Raw genomic sequence first — 18,872 nt, forward strand, 5'->3', positions numbered from 1 at the left:
TTTTGCATCTCCCAGATTCTATCCCAGTCTCTGGAATATAGTAGATGCTTATTGAATATTTATTGTCAGATTTATTTCAAGGTATGTGAGGGGCAGGGGTTCATGTTTTCACAGTTTGTTGCAGGAGTACCTGTGATGGATGATTCATCAGTCTATGTGAGTGAGACCTCCACTAAAGTTCTGCACTAATATCTCTTGCTGACTTAAAGAGTCTTGGAAGTCATGCCCGCGAGACCCAAGCTCCCACAAGTCTTATTCAAATGGAAAGGCTCTCATTTTGGCTGTGGTAACAGAATCCTGTTGTTCAAGGACCAGTCTACACAGAGAGAGACTCATGGCCAGGCTCTGATCCACAAGGGATGCATTTTTTATTAGCCTTCAATATTGTGTGGCTATTTCCTTTCTTACTTCCACAGTGGCTATGAAGTGATAGAGAAAGGGGCAGAGGAGGTGGAACTGAGTGACAGTTTCTATACAGTCTGTAGACATTAATATAACTGTTGATGCTTTGTCAGCATGATCTTAGAGTAATAATTGAATTGACAAATCCCTGGAGAAACCAAACTCCAACCAAATACTAAAAGAGCCTAAGGAAGACTTGTAATATACTAAGTGTGTTCTCTATTAAGGATATAATGGAAGATGTGAGTGAGAATGGATGGATTGCTATCCATCTCTTCTATGGGAATATTGATGAGATCCTAGATCTATTTAAATATTGACGGCAGAGGAATTTGCTATGGTGAATCCTTAGGTAGATCAAATTAGTACTCCTTCTTTCATAGATTTTATTGAATAGGGTTGTTACCTATTGGGTTTACTTAAAACTTATATAGGTATACTTATAGAAATATCTAGATCATGACTTAAAAAATAACCCTTACCTTCTGCCTTAGTATCCATTCTAAGACAGAAGAGCAGCAAGGGCTAGGCAATTGGGGTTAAATGACTTGCCTAGGGTGATGTATCTAGGAAGCTTCTGAGTTCAGATTGGTCCCCATAGCCAACCTGGTGCTCTATTCACTGAGCTACCCCTAGCTGCCCCCTTTATCAAGATTAATATGATTTTACCAGGATGAGTTTGGGTCTTCTGATTAGATATGGGAAACCAGCCATTTATTCACTCCTGGACTCTGCTGGTCTATAAGGTTTATGTTGTCTCCCTCGGTTCTTTGGCCAAAATGTAAGTGACTTCTCTGCTGGGCTGATCTATGACTCTCATAAATAGGCTCTGTTATTAAGGATATGTTTCTTCAGATCAGTGGGTCTCAGATTTTTTTGGCCTTGGGACCCCCTTGCAGTCTTAAAACTTAAAGAGAGCTTTTGTTTATGTGGGTAATATTGATCCACATTAGAAATGAAAACATCTTAGTATTATTATGAAAATAATTTTGACCTCCTCTTGAGAGGGTCTTGGGAATGCCCATAGTTCCCTGGGTCATACTTTGAGAACTGATAGTTTAGACAAGGACCGTAATTCAATAGCTCAGTTCCTTCAGCATTGTAATTTGAATGCAGATGTGCCTAAATGCCAGTTACCTTCAATTCTCCACATAGTGTACTTAAACTGCTAAATTAATGAATGGAAAGAAGTTGGAGCTCACTTGCTTTCTGTCTCTCTACTCTCCCTCATTCCTCTTGACTGTCATTGGTTTCCATATTGCATCCGGAAGCTTGCTTTGAGAGATAAAACAGAATCCTCTTTCTCACTGTAGGAAAAGTACCACATCTTACAGACACCAAGTACATGAGTCTTTTCCTCAGGGGGGTGGTTGGCATCTGGAGAGCCATGCTTGTAGAGCTGAACAGCTGAGGAAACAGCAGGGTCCTACATGGTGGAAGTACCCTGTGAGCTACATTTTACAATACACAGGTGACTTGGCGTGCTGTGGCATGCAAAAGTGTTACTGGGGCCAAAAAAAAAGGGAAAAGAAACAAGCCCTTTTGCATATGACACAGTAACTTCTGTGAAATAAAGATTAAAAATAGCAAGATTTCCCCAGGTCCTGTGTATGAGTTTGTCTACCTACTAACTTTGAGATCATGGGTATGTGAAATGAGCAGATAAAAACGGGCAAGAGACAGATATTTAATTTTTTTAGGCATATAGAATTAAGTGACTTACCCAGGGTTACACGGTTATGTAGTATCTGAGTCTAGATTTGAACCCAGGTCATCCTGACTTCAGGTTTAGGTTCTCTATCCACTGTGCCACCTACCTACCCCAAAAGAGATTTAGTTGAAGTAATACTCTCAGTGATGGAAATAGGAAGATCCTAAGAAATGATCAACAGCATATTTTTTAAAATGATGATATAATTAATTGACAATGGGAGTGGGGGAAAGAAGAAGGGAGATTGGTATCCTGAGCACAAAGGCTCAGCCCTGTAGTTGGAAAAAAGTACAGCAGCTTATTCTTAGCCTACTTTTTTTTTGGTTCTCTATAAGTTCACGGGCAGGAAGATATAGGAGAGGTATTACTTAGTCTACTAACAAATGGAGAGCTTGGCAAATACTAAAATATTACATCCATCAACTTCTTTTCTATAAGGTCTGAGGCTAGAACCAGCAACTGTCACCTGCCTGTAAGAGTAAAAGGAACATCAGGCAATGTTGCCAAAAGGAGATGAGTTTTTCAGGAGCGTTGGATTTGTTTGGATCTACTGCTTGGTCTCTTGTGTGATCAAGGGACCTCATCTCTGCCTGCCATAGATATTGTTGGGCAACATAAAATGTTGGATGTTTGCTAGCTCATTCAAACATCTGGCTTTATAATCTAGATCTGGGGAATTAATTTAAGCCAACTGGTCCCTGACCACTCATGACTAGTCATAGCAGTAATGTCTTCTGAGCCATCTAGCCACAGACTCATCTCCTTGCTATGACTATTAACCATGGATTACCTACCAAGGGGAGCTTTGTTTTCTCCTTCCCTAACCCTTCCTAGTCTAGGGGGGCAGGGAGAGGTTTGGGCTTATATCTACATTTTTTTTTCAGGTAAAATAATTCTTCATTCACCTGCCTCAGTTTCCCCATCTGCAGCATAAGGGCAGATGAACTCTATGACTTCTAAGGTCCCCAATAACTCTGGATCTTATGCTTTGATGCCCTGTTTAGCTCTTTTTGGTACAGTCTTAGAAATGGGCACTTCCCAAAGGGATTCCAAAAACGAAACCTGTTATTTCAGTTTAAAACAAGGGTTTACTTTATTGATTAACTGCTCCAATAGCATGTAACATGTATAAAGAGGGAGACACAAAGTTGGTGAATGAGTTTTATGTGTTTGACCTTCCACCGGCTGAAAGAGGGTCTTTCCGGCTTAGCTCCAGTAAGTCTTAAATACATTGGTTTCCCAAGTTTGCAATAGTGAGTTCTGATCTGGCATGGAAATTCCCCTCCAGAATGTTCACTAATGCCATTCAGATGGAGGCTGAGCCCCTGGCCCCCGCCGGCGGGCTCCAAATCCATCACTGACTCAGACTTAACATAAATGTGGCTACAGAAGATTATCAGCTTTTTCCTTGAATTTGGCCTAAAGTAGATAGCTAAAGAAAACCCATTTATTAACATGGAAACAAACAACACAGAAGTACTTAGCAATTTACAGAACTAAAGCTGAAGATGGAAAGTGTCTCCAAAGTCCATAGTTTGCCAAAGCAGACTAGCTGACTTGACCTCGGTAGAAAATATAGGTTCCACGGCAAGATGGACAGAGGGTGCTACCCCAGATCCCAAGACTTACTGTTTGGAAATTTGCCTTTTATCTGGGTTTCCTTTTGGCCCATTTGAATGTTTTCAGCAGCTGTTTGGTTTGGTATCTCATGGAAATGTGGAAACTATATATTACTGCGAATCATTCCCGAACATATGTTATATATGCCTTTCTTTCTTTATAATTAGGGGCATTTTAAGAACAAAGCTCCCGTTTGCAAACAAATGTCACCATTAGCTGCTGGGATCCAGGAAACACTCGGCATGTTTGGCTTCTGCAGAACTCTTCCCTAAGAAAACATTTCTGTTTTCACGAAGAGGCAACTTATTTTGATTCATGCAAAAAAGCAAACGCAGGGTGCTCCCCCCTTTGCAAACCTCACAACTCTCTCCAATTTGGCTAAAATTTCTAAATGAGGACACTGAGTCTGAATCTTGGGTTTTATAAATACCAGCCAGCCATGGCGTTGGGTAAATCAAGGTCAACCCAACGCTGGCTACGTAAGAGTGACCCCATTGGTGGGGACCTCTGAAAATGAAAGGGCTAGCCCAGCCCAGATCCTTTTCTCCTCAGGGATGGGGGGTGACCTTGATGGAGGCTCAGAATTTTGAAGCTTCACCACCTCCAACAGAAAACATTTTTATTCTAGACTTTATTTGACAAAGCTTGGGGCTGTCTGTCCTTCATTGATTCTTCCTTTACCCCTCATCTTTTTCTTGACTGCAGATCCATAAAAGTGAAAACCACCACCACAACGACAAAAAAAATAAAAACCCCAAACAAAACCCCAACAAACAAACAAACAAACAAAAAATCACTTTGGGAGACAGAAAAGACTAAGACAAATCTGACCACACAAGAAATTTCTCAGCCTTAACCTACGGCAGGAACATTTAAAACTCTGGAGTGAGTGACTGGCGACTGCTGTGGGTAACGCCTGCACTTGGACTGTTGAACAAGGGCAAAAATAACATCGCTTAGTCCCGTTGGTGTTCCACGGCCATGCATCTCACGGTGTTGGAGGAGGTTTTGGAGATGGGCACGAACCCTGGCTGTCAAAGCTTGCAGCTCGGCCGTGCCACTAGAGAGAAATGAGAAGGTCTTGTTATTATTATTATACCAGGAAGGCTGGAAGCAGGTCACTGTCAAGGGATTTGGTCTTTTTAATATATGCCCAACAGTTATTGGGCCTTCATGCACTGAATTCACCTTTCCCAGCTTTTATAAGCTTTCCTGAATTTTTGCTGCAGGCCATGCAGAGAAGTAAAGGAAACAGCTTTACTGTTCCGTTTTCAGACTCCTGATTTAAAAGAAGAAGAAGACTTACAGCAAAAGTAATTAAAGCTCTCTTATTTTCTCTTGTTTTGTTTGTGTGTGTGTTTTAATGAGGTCCTGAGACTGAGCCATTCCTGAGTGTCTCAGTCATTTTTCAAGCTGAAAATCGGATTATGCAGGCAGCCAAAAAGAGCAGTCTGCGATGATGTGTGCCCTGACTGTTAGGAACCCACAATCATGAATTATTAGCAATTTGTCTGGGAGCTGTTAGTCCAGCTTAAGAACTAATTCTGCTCTGCTCTGGGATCTGACCATTCATTTACATTGCCTTGGGTAGTCACACCTAACCCAAGAGGCAGTAGGCAGTCTAAGGACAGGAAGAAGGAAGCGATGGGAGGAGATCAGGACTGGAGAACTTCTAGGTTTGCAGCCCCTTCCCCTGACTACTCCCACAGCCGTTCTCCCCTTTGGTGTCTCTATCCACCACCCTTTCCCCCTTTCCCAAAACAAACACACACACACACACACACAGAGGCACACATGGCTGACTCATCTCTCTGCAGAGCACGATGGTTGTAATGAGTTGAGGGGTGGGAATGAAGATGGATGGACTTTGGTTCTACATGATTCAACTATTTCTTTAAACTAAAAATCAACTCACAGAGGCAGGAGTCTTACTGTCAAGGATCTGATTTAATGACTTAATCCTGATCTGCTTGGGAGCCCTTATGACTCCAGGGACTTTGTCTGAGCCCTGCTCCTAGGCTGAAAGGGACCTTAGGGGCTATCTAGTCCAAACTTCTCATTTAACAGATGAGGAAACTGAGGTCCATAGAGGTTAAGTGATCAAGGTCACATTAAGTAGCAGAATCAAGATATGAATCCAAGTCTTTTGATTTGAAATCTTCCTTTCATGCCATTGCACAACACTGCCTCCTAAATTATGGTAGCTCTTATTTTCCCTGCAGTGTCCTGCTGCTCCCAACTTGGCTTAACTGTTTTGAGATCTACAGAAAGGAAGTGGAAATGATGGTGAATTCAAGGATACAGGCTCTCTCTTGGAATGAAATTCCCTAAGGGTGAAATCTAGAGAAGCTGGGATCTCCTAAGGGAGACAGCAACTTCTCAAAGTGGTGGGTCCTTAGGAACTCATGTTCCATTCTCTTCTTCTCATCTTTCCTGTGGACACCATCCACCATCTCCAAACACTAGGGCCAAGACTCCAAAGCAGTGTTGGACTACTTGTCTCTGAGCAAGCCAGATGGATGAGCTCACCCATGGGATGGATGACAAGCCTCCCAAATCAAGGTTGTAGCCTCCAAAGCCATTGGACCTATTGAGTTCTCCCTTGGTCCAGGGGAGAGCAAGACTGGACTCAATGACCTTGTACCATGTAAGGCTCTGGTTTTCACACTCCTCTGGGTGCCATGAGTACTGTCCAGCACCAAGGCCCTGGGTGACAATGAGGTGCTGGGTAGGCAGTTAGTGATGACCACTAATCATACAACCTGAGAGCACAAGGCTGTAAAGCCAACTGGATTGGTATGAGGTGAGACACCATGACTTGCTTATAATGTCCACTCAGTTCTAATTTCCAAATTCTAAATCATATAAAAGCTTCCTAGTGAATAATCATACCCTCAGGGGATTTTTGAGCTAGAAGGGCTCAGAAAAAGGAGTTAGATGGTTGAAACCCTTCATTGGACAGATGAGAAAAGGGAGGCTTTTCAAAGATAGGTGACTTTCTCAAGTTCACACAACTAGCTAGTGACAAAGCCAGGAATACCACCTGGTCTCCTGACTCCCAAACCAGTACTGCTTCCACTCCATCACCATCTCTGCTCGAGGCCACCCTGGGCCAAGAAGGCAGAAAGCATACCAAGAAGCCTGGTCTTATTGGGCCCACCCCAGTGGTACTTACTCCTAACTCCAGGTGACAGTCTCTGCTTGCAGCATCCACATGAATGAAATCACAATCGAGGGTTTCCCTGGTGAAATATTTTAGATAAATAAATTGTCTGGTTGCTGAGGGCTCCATGCGCCCATTGTGAAATCTGACTCAAGAGGTGAAATAGGATTGACTCTATTACCCCTTGCACGCAATACACATTTCAAGACGTCTACTTTTTTTCCCATTATAACAGCTTTTAATGTTAGTAAAAGGTATATTGAAATGACTATTTTCTCCCTAGGTAAGCAATGCTATTTAATCTACTGGTTGATTGATAGAGGCAAGAGGCAGGGGAATTGAAACAGCCACAGGGATACCAGGGTTTAATTGTCCAGCTAGGGCTAATGGGCATGGACTGATGATTCCCTTGCTAGTCTCTATTTGTTGTTATTGGTGTTGTTTTTTCAAAGAAAGACTCAGCAAAGAGAGGATGGAGAATTCCCGGACAATGACAAGGTCAGCGATTGGTTCGGGGAAGATGCTCCTAGAGACTCAGAGATGGTGAAGAAATAGCCCCCAGCATGCACTGAAATGATTGTTCAGAACTGTGGCAATTTGAGCAGGGGGCCTTTTGTTGGTTTGAAATGGGTCAGACTCCAGCAGAGATGACCATCCCTGGCTGATGATCCGAGCTTGGCCTTCCCGGAGGAGGCCATTGAGCCAATCTAGACACTTGCTATTGTGGCTGAGATGACATGTCAGGGCTGGAAATGGGAAGGAAGGGGATGGGTAGCAGTGGTGGCCATCACAGCAGTAGCAGCTGCTGTTTGAGAAGGGAGGGATAGCTGTGATTTAATTAATTTTTATTCATGAAAAATTCCCAGCAGGGAAAAATGTCTTTTTCACATAATTTGTTCCCCCTCAACATTATTTTATGTCCAAAACAACCAAGCAATGATGGTGCTCTCTGTTCTCATTAGGAAAAAAAATCACAGCACCCTAAGCTCCTCTAAGAAAGGTGCTACATAAATAGAGTGTGCTTCTCAGATACTATCTCATTTATCTTCCCACGAACTAGGGAATCAAGATCATTCTCTTCATCTTACAAATGGAGAAGCAGGAGATGGGAGAAGAAAATACTTGTGCAAAATGGCCCGGTGTATCAGGGAGGAAGGGAAGAGCAAGACCCAGGGGTCTGGGCTCTCAGGTAAGGATTCCCTTTGGATGACTCCAAAGGTGTTAGAGGCAATAACCCACAGCAAAGTGCTTCAAATGACAGAAACACAGAGGGATTATTACTATCAAGCTGACGTTTTAGGTGCCTTTTTAAAAAAAATTTTACAAAGATCCTTAAACCACCAGGTGCGGGAAGTGTGGGTGGGAATTTTATGTAAATGAATACCAGTAAAATCCTCTTGCCAAGAAGTATGATATTTTTCATCTTTTTTTTTTTTGAGGCAGAGGAATGATTATCAATTGGAAAGAAATATGGAATGGCTCCTGGGGGTGGGAGAGTGGGCGGAGGGTCTTCTTGGAAACTGAGTATAAGAGGACAAAGAAAAAAGAAAACCTAGCGATATGAATCAATTTATTCTCCTTGTGCTGTTACTTTCCTTTTATTATCTCATAAAAAATTCATTTCCAAGGTCTTGGGTCCACTTTATCTTTTTTCTTTTCTTCTTTTCCTTCCTTTCTTTCTTTTTCTCAGCATGAATTCCTACATCTAAAATCTCAAGAAAATACAACTTAAAGGCAATTATTTGGCTTCATTATTTTGCATTTATTATGAAGGGAAGAGCCTCTGGAGTCAAATATCTCCACTGTAGTCCCACCAAACTGGCCTCTCCAGCAGTCACTGCTCTTTAATGTACCATGGACAATCTACAGAAGGGCCAGGATTTATAGGGTAGTTTCTTACAATGCTGAATTTTAGAATCATGAAGATACTGGTTTTCTAGGACCATAGATTTTCATACTAGGAAGAGACCTTAAAGATCTTCTCATCCAATGCCCTCATTTCACAGTTGAGCAATGGGGAAGCCCAGAGAGGTTCAGCAAACTGTCTAAACTCACACAGCTCTTAGTGGCAAAGCAAAGAAGAGGGACCCACTGCTCTTGGACAGCATATTCCTAAACCATTCCAGACATACAGGTACCTACTCTGTAACTAGAATGAGGTTGTCGGGTGGGGAGGGAACCCCAGCCTCTCTCAATTACTTCATTTAATGCTTACATGAGAGATGTCAATAGAGGAAGTCACACACCTTTCTGAGAAAGAGGGTAGCACTTACAGGATGATGAAAAGAGGAAGGGAGATGCATTTGCAGGATGAGAATCTTCCCTGCAGGGAGGGGATTCTGGACAGTGGAAGGACTGCTCTGGCAAAGACTGACAACATAGATATGGGAACGTCAAGCAAAACCAAGTCACCAAGAATAAGAAACATTTTGTTCCTCTGGCCTTACTCCCTCTTGGAAAACCCAAAAGGCAATCAAATCAGGGAAGCTTTACAAAAGGAGAGAGAATCAATTAGTTCCCCACCTGCTTTCCCCATCTTCCTTCTCTATTTCTGTGCTTGGATCCTAGTAGTAGCCCACTTTTAAGTTTTTTAGGGCATACTACTACCCTCCTGAAATGAGCTAGCTACAACATCTTGAACAGGGCTGAGCTCTCTCCATTTTCCACTCTGATTGCATTGAATGGAGCAGGAAAATGGCTTTTACAGTTTAGGATTAAGGGCTGCAGGATAGGAGAATTACACTGTCAAGACTTTTCTTTTCTTCCTCTTTTTTTTAAATTTGAGGGTAGGGTAGAGAAGGCAGTGGGTCCATGGATTGACAGATCCTTTGTCTATATCCAGGGTCTTATCAGATGTGAAGCCTAAACGAGATGAGGAAAGGAAAAGTCTTCATGAATTTGGGGGAAGCCCAGAACCCCAGAGGTCATCTAGTCAAGCCCCTGCCAGACAACAATCTCCTCTGTAACATCCCTGACATCCTTTGCTTGAAGAAGGACTAGCTTCCACTGCACCTTTCTGTGTGCTTTGATGCCTTGTAGTATTAGGAGGTTCCAACCTTTCACTGGGAATGAAGAAGGGAATAGGCATTCCTGAAGCAGAATCATCACATCATAGCATTTGAGGGATTGATAGAGAGGTAGAGTGAGGATTACTGGAGAGGCTATCTAGTTTAACCCAATGAATTTCTTGGGTGGGGAAAATCTAAGCTTAGAGGTCTTGCCCAAAGTCATGCCATAGCTAGGGGCTGGAGTTAGGACTAAAGCCTAGAACTCCTGCTTTCAGGAAGACATGGCACTCACTATTATTAGACCTGGCCCTACAGCCTTGGCCTGAGGGCTACCTAAATGCCACAAGGGAAACTCCTGTTGGTGCTGCTTGTTCACTTGCATTTCTCTCCCCAGAGACTGTAAGAAACAAAAAGTCTCTATGAAGGGAGTTTTTCACAATTCCCAAAGCTGTAAAACTGCCAAAAGACTAAATTGGGCCCCAGAGACCATCCCTACAGGGAGGCAATTTCCCATCTGGGGTTTAGCCTCCTATCCTTCAAGTCATGTAGCTTCCCTTTTCCTCTGTGTCATTCTGTCATTTCTAAAAGATGTAGCTCATTGCACTGAACTGGGCAGGAATTATGGGATGATGCTGATAATAGAGTTTTGTCTTCTCTAGAGGGGGAACCAAACATGTCTCCTTTATCCCAAGCTTAATAAAGGCAAGGTGGGTACTGACTAGGACTGAAACAGCATCAGATTTCTCTCAGGACTTTGGGAATAGAGTCTGGGAATGAAGCCCCTCTTCCCACCCATCCAGGGTCTCTTTTCTGTAGAGAGATCATATAATCATCTTCATGCCTCCCCTCTTAATGAGTTATTGTTTCAGTTATTGTTTCAGTCATATCTAACTTTTCATGACCTCATTTGGGGTTTTCTTGGCAAAGTTACTGGTTTGATATTTTCTTCTCCAGTTTTATTTTAAAGATGAGGAAACAGAGTTAAGTGACTTGCCTAGGATCATGCAGTAAGTAAGCATCTGAAGCCAAATTTGAACTCAGGAATATGTCTTCCTAACTCCAGGTTCCACACTCTAACCACTGAGTCCCCTCTCTGCCCCCTCTTAATGTTAGTTCTATCTTAATCAAGAATGGGAGGCACTTTCTGAAGTCATTTCAATGATTGCTCTAATAGGATTATTTGGTCATAAATATAGAGTTGGAAGAGATCTTAGAAGACATCTAGTCCAACCCCCTTATGTTATAGATGAGCAAACATTGGTGCAGACAGATGAGGTGATCCAAGATCATACAATCAGCAAGTAGCAGGGTTGGGCTCAAACTCAGATCTTGTAAGTCCAAATGTGATGATCTCTCTTCACCTTACTTACTACAAGATTGCAGGATCCTATTTTATTTTCCACTGTGAAATGTTAATTGCTTTCCATATACCCCTCTAGAGACTCAATGACCTTTTTTTCAGGTGACTTTTCACCTTCATCTCAAAGGAGGAATATTCATTATTTGTTCTCTATGCTTTGAGCCTTAAGGGCAAAAGAATCAAAACCAAACCAAAAAGAAAAATGGGGGAAAAAAGAACACACACACCTCAACTCGTGGCCCTCCAACTACCTCTCTTCTCAGGAAATGTCTTGAACCTAAAGAGAAGCTGATTGCCATTCTCTAGCCAGTTAGCCATGCATAACCCATGCCTTCTAGGGGCCAAGAGGGGCCAAACCCACCTCTTTGAAGGATTTCTTTACCTCCACCAAGGAATGCCAATGTGCAATGGGCTTCCGTGGATAGGCCAACATCTCATTCCAGTGGTCTCTCCCCAGGCCTTCAGCGCTGATTCCTACACGACAGACTCCAATGATCTCATTGTGACCCACTCTGAGAAGAAGGCAAAAGATACAATACTGGTGAACTGATGAGCTTTCTTAGGGGTTCCTTGTAGTTTTGGCTTCCTACATCTTTGAATGGAAATCTGCATCATATGTATGCTTTTCTACTTTGTCAGTATAACTTGGGAGTCTCAGATGAGACTTCCAAAATGCAGTAAATCTACCTCCCCACAAGTCTTTGCTTCCTGCTGTCTTCCATACCTAATTGGGTTTTTTTTTAAACACTTACCTTATGTCTTAGAATTGATACTAAATATTAGTTCCAAGACAGAAGAATGGCAAGGGGTAGGCAATTGGGCAATTAAAGCAATTTAATTAATATTCACATTAATTAACAGGTAATTAAGTGACTTGTCCAGGGACATACAGAGGAAGTATCTGAGTCTAGATTATCAACCCAGAACCTCCCACCTCTAGGCCTAATCACCTAGCTGCTTGGGTTTTTAAATCTGGCTTGCTGCCCACCTGTAGTTTCAAGCCTTCCAGGGACAGAGTGGCATGTATAATAATCTGATAGATAAAGTGATTTATTCACAAAGCAGTAAATCAACAAATTTTTAGTGATCACCTATTACATATAAGGGCATGCAGTAAACAAATTGGGATGAAGCTTGGCTTCCTGGTTTCTTTTTTTTTTTAACTTTAGCCATAAGACTTTCTGGAATTCCTACCATCTGTTCAATGTTCATTATACTAGGTGTTATGGAAGGGATAGAGCATAATCATAGAAAATTTCCTGGAAAAGATCAATCGATAAACATTTATTAAGTATGTACCATATGTTAAACACTATAATAAGGGATGGAGACATGAAGACAAGAGAAAAATAAAGAGGTGAGCTTTGAACTAGCTATTAAAGGTTCAGTAGGATTTAGATAAGTTTAGGGAAAGAATGAGAAGACCCCAGAAATGGGGAAATAGTATGAAATTAAGGACACAGTGTGTATACAAGCCTGGTTGAAGCAGGTAGTTCCTATTAAGAAGTGCTGGCCAATATGAAAGTAAAGGGAAATGATGTGTTAGAGGGAATTTGGCAAAATTGAGACACTAATGCATTGCTGGTGGAGTTGTGAATTAATCCAACCATTCTGGATGGCAATTTGGATTTATGCCCAAAGGGCTATAAAAGACTGAATACGCTTTGATCCAGTAATACCACTACTAGATCTGTATCCCAAAGAAATTAAAAAAAAATATTTATAGGTGCTCTTTTTGTGGTGGCAAGGAATTGGAAACTAAAGGGACATTCCTCAATTGTGGAATGGCTGAACAAATTGTGGTATATAGGGGTGATGAAACACTATTATGCTATAAGGAATGATAAACAGGATGATTTCAGAAAGAGCTGGAAAGACCTACATGAACTGATGCAGAGTGAAATAAGCAGGACCAGGAGAACATTAAACAGAGTAACTGCAATATTGTGGAACAATCAAATGTGATAGACTTTGTAACTAACAGCAATGCAATGATCCAGACAATTCCGAGGGACTTGTGACAAAGAATGCTATTCACCTCCAGAGAAAGAACTGTTTGAGTAGGTGAAAGCATATGATTTATCAATTGATTACTTGGGTTTTGGTTTTATAAGATTATGCCTTTACAAAAATAAATAATATGGAAATATATTTTATGTAATAATACATGTATATATATAACTATGTTTCAATAGGTATGATTTATTTTGTAACCCATCATATGTATTTTATTTGATTTATTTAAAGTATTATTCTTCAAAGGGGCCAGAGCCTTCACCCAACTTCCAAAGGGGTCCATGACATGCAAAAAAGGACAAGAGCCTTTGCTATAGGTTCATACCTACCGATCATAATCCATAACAGAGATGAGCAGGCTGACTTGGTCCATGTTTTCTGGTGGAATGTCGAAGATGATGGCCTCGTTGTAGATCGGATTAAGGGTATTCTTCTTGATGGTGGTCTTCTTCTTCTTCAGCCTCCGTCCATCACACAGTAGGGACACTTTGACATAGGGATCTGTGATGATGGTGGCAGTGGGATGGGATGGGAGCCCGGGGAGAGGAAAGAAACTTGTTAAGCAGATGTTCCTGAAACAGTGTTTGCACAAAGGAGGAGTATGTGTACAAGACTTACTGTGACTTGTCAGATGGTATCAGTGGATTGGTAAAAATAATAATATCACCTTGTATTTATACAGAACACCTGTCTCCAAGGAGCAATCAGTGCTTAATAAACATGGTCTCTTTAGTTCCTCGGCATCCTTGGGAGATAACTTAATGGGCTTTTACTAATGGGGAAACAGGCCCAAGAGCAGTCAAGTGAATTGTCCGTGGGTATTCAGGGAAGAAACCAGGAGTCCTCAATTGCTGGCCCCATGCTTGGCTGCCTGAAGAACTCCTGGGCTTGGAAAGGTGGTGAGGCTGAACAAAGCCAGTTTATTTCTTTTACCTATTTGGATTCTTGTTCTCTGGGGGTTTTGCCAGGACCATTAACCAAAGCAGTTTAGATTAGGGGGTAAAAATAGAACCCATTTAAGCCCAAGAAGTAGAAATAAATATGTCAGAATGAAATGAACAGAGACCAGCAGGACTCTGCTCCTGTCTTCCCTGGCTGACAGAAAGATTACGGGGCCCATTGTCCCCAACAGTCACATTGTCACTTGGCCTTGAAAGGGGGGATAGGATCCTCTTGGCATCCCTGAAATTTTCTCCAATGAGTAAAGGGCAGTGGGGCAGCTGAGAGGAAATGTCAAAGGTCTCTCTGGGGATTCAGGGAGAGGGATGGTGATATATTTATTCCTTAGGGATGTCTTGCGTATGTTATATAAGATGAAGAGGTTAGACTCTTCCTTGCTTCCAAAGGCTCACTGGGTGGCCAGATGGATACTTTGGACCAATTTTTCCTCTTTCTGCCTACCCCCACTTATTCTTTTATTCCCAACAGGGATACTTCAGGATCATCTTTATACCCTGAAATTTTCCATGTTATCAGAGGGAACTGACAACCATTGTCCCTCCTAACACAGGTGTCTCAGGCCCTACCATAATTGTTATTTATGCTCTGCAGCTGAAGAAACAGGAGGGCGCTCACAGGTAATAATAGCTTTTGAGCATCTGATGTTCTGAGACGCCCTCTTGCCTGGGAGCCAGGGCACACTGTGTCTCAAAAGCAGGCACAGGCCAGAGCAGCTGGTCCACACTAGACCCATATTTCATGCTTCTGAGTGAACTTATATGTGTGGCAGAGTTAGAAATCTCTTCGGATCATCCCAGTGGGATACTGGGCTCACATCACCAACAGGGAACAGAAAGAAGGTGGGAGGTGCAAACTATAATCAGAGATCAGAAATTTAAAGTCTAGAAAGGCTCTTACACAAACTTTTACACAAGCCAGACACTAAGCAATAGAATAGCAACAGCAGTGACTTTACCGAGGAAATAACAAGGTCTATAGGGGAACAGAATGGACTGGGTTCTGTCTAACACTCAGTACATGCCAGAGGCAGGATCTGAACCCAGGTTCTCTGAATCTAAACATTGTCCTCTTTTCACTACCTTATTCTACTATCTTGAATCCTAGCTCAAGGGAAAAGAGAAGAATCAACCATGAGGCTCGTGGGACCCAGCATCATTCTGTTTATTAGTTTTTCAAACCCTGAGCCCAGAAGTGCCAGTTTCTGACACAATGAGGGGAGCTTTATTTTTAACCCTGTTGTTGTTAATCAAGCCCAGATGTAATACCAAACCCTAGCTCTCAGTAGAGAAGAAGCATGAGTATAGAAGGGAAAAGTGAACTTAACTCAATATAAAAAGAAAAACCCTTCTGATTTGGAACAGCTTTTTTTACAGCAATTTCAGTGGCATTACTACAATCTAGCTTCCCAACGCATCAATTTAATTACATCAGGGAAGATGGTGTAGAGACTTAGGCAGCAAAACCCTATTTCCCTCTGCAGCTTCAAGAGTCCTCAGTGAATTTCCATCCCTGGAACATACTTATTTTGATATTAAAATGAAATATACATTAGATATCTTTTGGGGGAAGGCGAGCTCCTGCCGCATAAGAGTCTTTTCACACTCCAGAAGTGGTTCTCTGAGCTTCTCTCCATATCTTAAGAATGGTGCATAGAACTGGAGAAAGAAGGGGTGTTAGGGCGGTCTTTCTGGGCTGGTGCTATGTGGGGAAGATTTTGGCCATCAGCCTCCCTCAGAGGTGTAAGCCTAGCAGAGGGACAATAGAGTCAGCAGCAGAATCTCAGCATGATTCAAAGATGTGTGTGTGTGTGTGTGTGTGTGCGTGCGTGTGTGCATGTACTTGCATGTGCAGGTGTGTGTGTGTGTGTGTATTTATATATTTATACATAAGCAAAACTTCCCAGTTGCCTTTCCTTGAAAAATTTCCATGTTCAAGGCCTGATACCTTATCTTTTTCCAAGTGCCCCAAATTACATCTGGACACCGATGTTGGCAAACTGGGATATCGCTTCTCTGTGGCTACTGAAATGATATTAAACACATTTTTTTCTGCAAGACACAAAAACAGCCAATCTTAAATTTTGTCTCATGCAAATTTGGGACCCATTCCTGAATGCCCTTGAATGTTGAACTAAAATACTAGGACGGGCTTATTTAAGGTGGTTGGGTCCTTAGTTCTTACTTAAATTTTTCCTATTTTCCTTAAAAGAATCAAGTCCTTATTGGAGACCTATGAGGGGAATTCTCAGTAGCATGACCCCATTTCAACTCTCAAGGCAAAAGCTAATAGATTGGGTTGATTCAGGGAGAGATTACCAGGATTCATCTACTTTCTGGTAGCTGGAATCTCAATTAACACCACCGTCTCCTTTCTAAACTCTTATCTCTTTTCCCAAGACACCTCTTTGTGGGTCGGGGAAACACAACTGACAGAAAAGGTCCCTCTGAGATGGTCTCTGCAGCTGCTCTGGAGATAAGAGTATCTAGGACAGGTTGGAGGGTTAGGGGTGTCCTGCTGGATGGAGGAGGAAGGAGGAGCAGTGGGTGCTGCAGCTGCCCCAGATAGGACTCCTGAGGTTGAGACTGAGGCTAAAAAATGCAGAAAAACTCCTGTATATACTATTATATGGAATATCCTATTATACAGAAGAAAAAGTCTGTATAAATCCAGTCTTGCTGACTAACTGCAGGTAATGCAGACCTAGGGATGGAGAGAGAAACGTCTGCATGGCCTTCCTGTTGACCTGTTGATAAAATAAGTCATGAGCTTTTGGGGGTTCCTATTTCCCCTTTCTTTCATTTTTCACTTTTTTCCTTCTCGTCTTATCTTTCTCTCAGAGAAATGTTGTATAGCTCTTCTCTCCTCCTCTTTCTACCTCTTTTCAGCCCAAGAATTCCATGAGGTTAAGAGGTAAAAGAAGGGACGATACCTGAGTAGCCTGTGATGTCCATTGCTTTGAGGTTCCGACATTTGATTACAGTTAGGGTGAGGCGGCCTGCTGTGGGCAGGTAGCAGAGGGAGAACATGATTTCTCCCAAGTCTACACTCTCCTGGAAAAAAAAGCAGAGCCAGAGAGGGATCAGGGGCAGAGAAAGCACCTGGCTGAAAGCAGCAAACAATCAGAGCATTTAGGTCTGGAATTAGTGATGTGCTGGGAAATGTTTAATAACCAGCTGTCCAATAAATAACCTATATACACAATACACCTTTAGGTTTAATCTGCATTATTGTTTTTCCATCATTTTCTTAAGTCTAGATGATCAACAAAACAATAAAGTAATCTCTGATTTATGATATTTGTTGATTTTTAAAGTGTATATGCCTACACTGAAAATATAACAATTGGTTCTCAAAAGTAGGTTCAAATTGGCTCCAGAACTCTCCTGGCTGGAATGTGTCTCCTTGATTATCTCATACAAACCCCTCATTTGATGGAGGAAACCAAGCCTAGAGAGAGAATATGGTTTTTCCAAGATCATGGAGCAAGTAAGTAGCAGGGCAAGATTTCAATATCAGGTCTTTTGATTCCATGGTCAGAGATCTCTCCACCATATACTTTTGTCCTTTTCAGTCAAATACTCATCCTCTTTCAAAGACAGAAAGAAAGGTATAATTTATGCCCAAATACTAATTATTATTTTTTTTGGTGGTGAACAATGAACTGCAAAGTGGGTCCCCCAAAACAGAGGAATAGTTAAATAAATCGGAGTACAAGGGCAGCTAGGTGGCTCAGTGGAAAGAAAGCCAGGGCTATTGATGGGAGCTCCTAGAGATGGGATGTTCCTAGTTGTATGATCCTGGACAAGTCCCTTAACCACAATTACCTAGCCCTTACTGCTCTTCTGCCTTACAGCTGATCCCTAGTATGGATTCTAAGACATATGGTAAAGATTTTTCAAATAAATAAATTAGGGTACTTGAATTCCACAGAATAGTATTGTACAGTAAAGAAATATAGAGACAAAGAATTCAGAGAAACATGCAAAGATTTGCATAAATTGATGCAGAGTTCTTAAAGCAGAACCAGAGGAACACTAAACACAATGACCATGATAATATAAATGAAAAAGCACTAAGAAAAGAAGGCAAACTCTCATTAATTGTAAAAGCTAATCCTAGTTATAGAGAACAGATAAGGAAACATATCTCACTCTTCTCAGAAGAAAGGGAGGGGACAAGTAGGTAGACTATTACCTACATCGTCTGACATCCTCACTCTATCATTGCTCAACTGTTTTTGTTGTTTTGTTATAAAAGTTATAAAATATTCATTTCTTCTCTCTGTCTCTGTCTCTCTCTGTCTCTCTCTCTCTGTCTCTCTCTCTCTCTCCGGATGCATGTTTGGGGGAGTATACATCCAGAAATAACTGTGATAGAAAAACAAAAGACATCAATAAAATATTGAAAAAAGAATATCATTCTCTTTAAAGAAGTCAAACGTCAAACTACCTAAGGAGGTTTCTAAACAGTGGGGAGCATTGTTCTGAGATTCCCTTCTGGTGGGGTATATACCCTCTTGCCTGATGCCTCTCTTAATCCTCCTTTGAGCTCCTCACTTGTTCACGCTTGGATCATACATTTCTAATGGATTATATTTGGAGATATACAACTCACCCTGCTGTAAAGATATTT

The 18,872-nt window shown here is 41.7% G+C and overlaps 1 protein-coding gene across 2 annotated transcripts in view; it reads right to left on the reverse strand.

Annotated features, from left to right (window-relative positions):
- Window positions 1-3,181: 3,181 nt before the first annotated feature.
- The window catches only part of SYT6 (synaptotagmin 6), a 75,382-nt gene continuing 59,691 nt past the window's right edge, over window positions 3,182-18,872 (reverse strand). For both annotated transcript variants that reach the window (XM_007485176.3, XM_056819234.1), the window contains exons 4-7: window positions 17,170-17,290; window positions 13,610-13,781; window positions 11,626-11,776; window positions 3,182-4,793 (exon numbers count right to left, since the gene is read on the reverse strand). In XM_007485176.3, the coding sequence (XP_007485238.2) occupies window positions 4,722-4,793; window positions 11,626-11,776; window positions 13,610-13,781; window positions 17,170-17,290 (516 nt within the window). In that variant the 3' untranslated portion in view covers window positions 3,182-4,721. The remainder of the gene's footprint in view (window positions 4,794-11,625; window positions 11,777-13,609; window positions 13,782-17,169; window positions 17,291-18,872) is intronic.

Source organism: Monodelphis domestica, chromosome 2 (genome assembly GCF_027887165.1).
Source record: "Monodelphis domestica isolate mMonDom1 chromosome 2, mMonDom1.pri, whole genome shotgun sequence".
NCBI lineage: Eukaryota > Metazoa > Chordata > Mammalia > Didelphimorphia > Didelphidae > Monodelphis > Monodelphis domestica.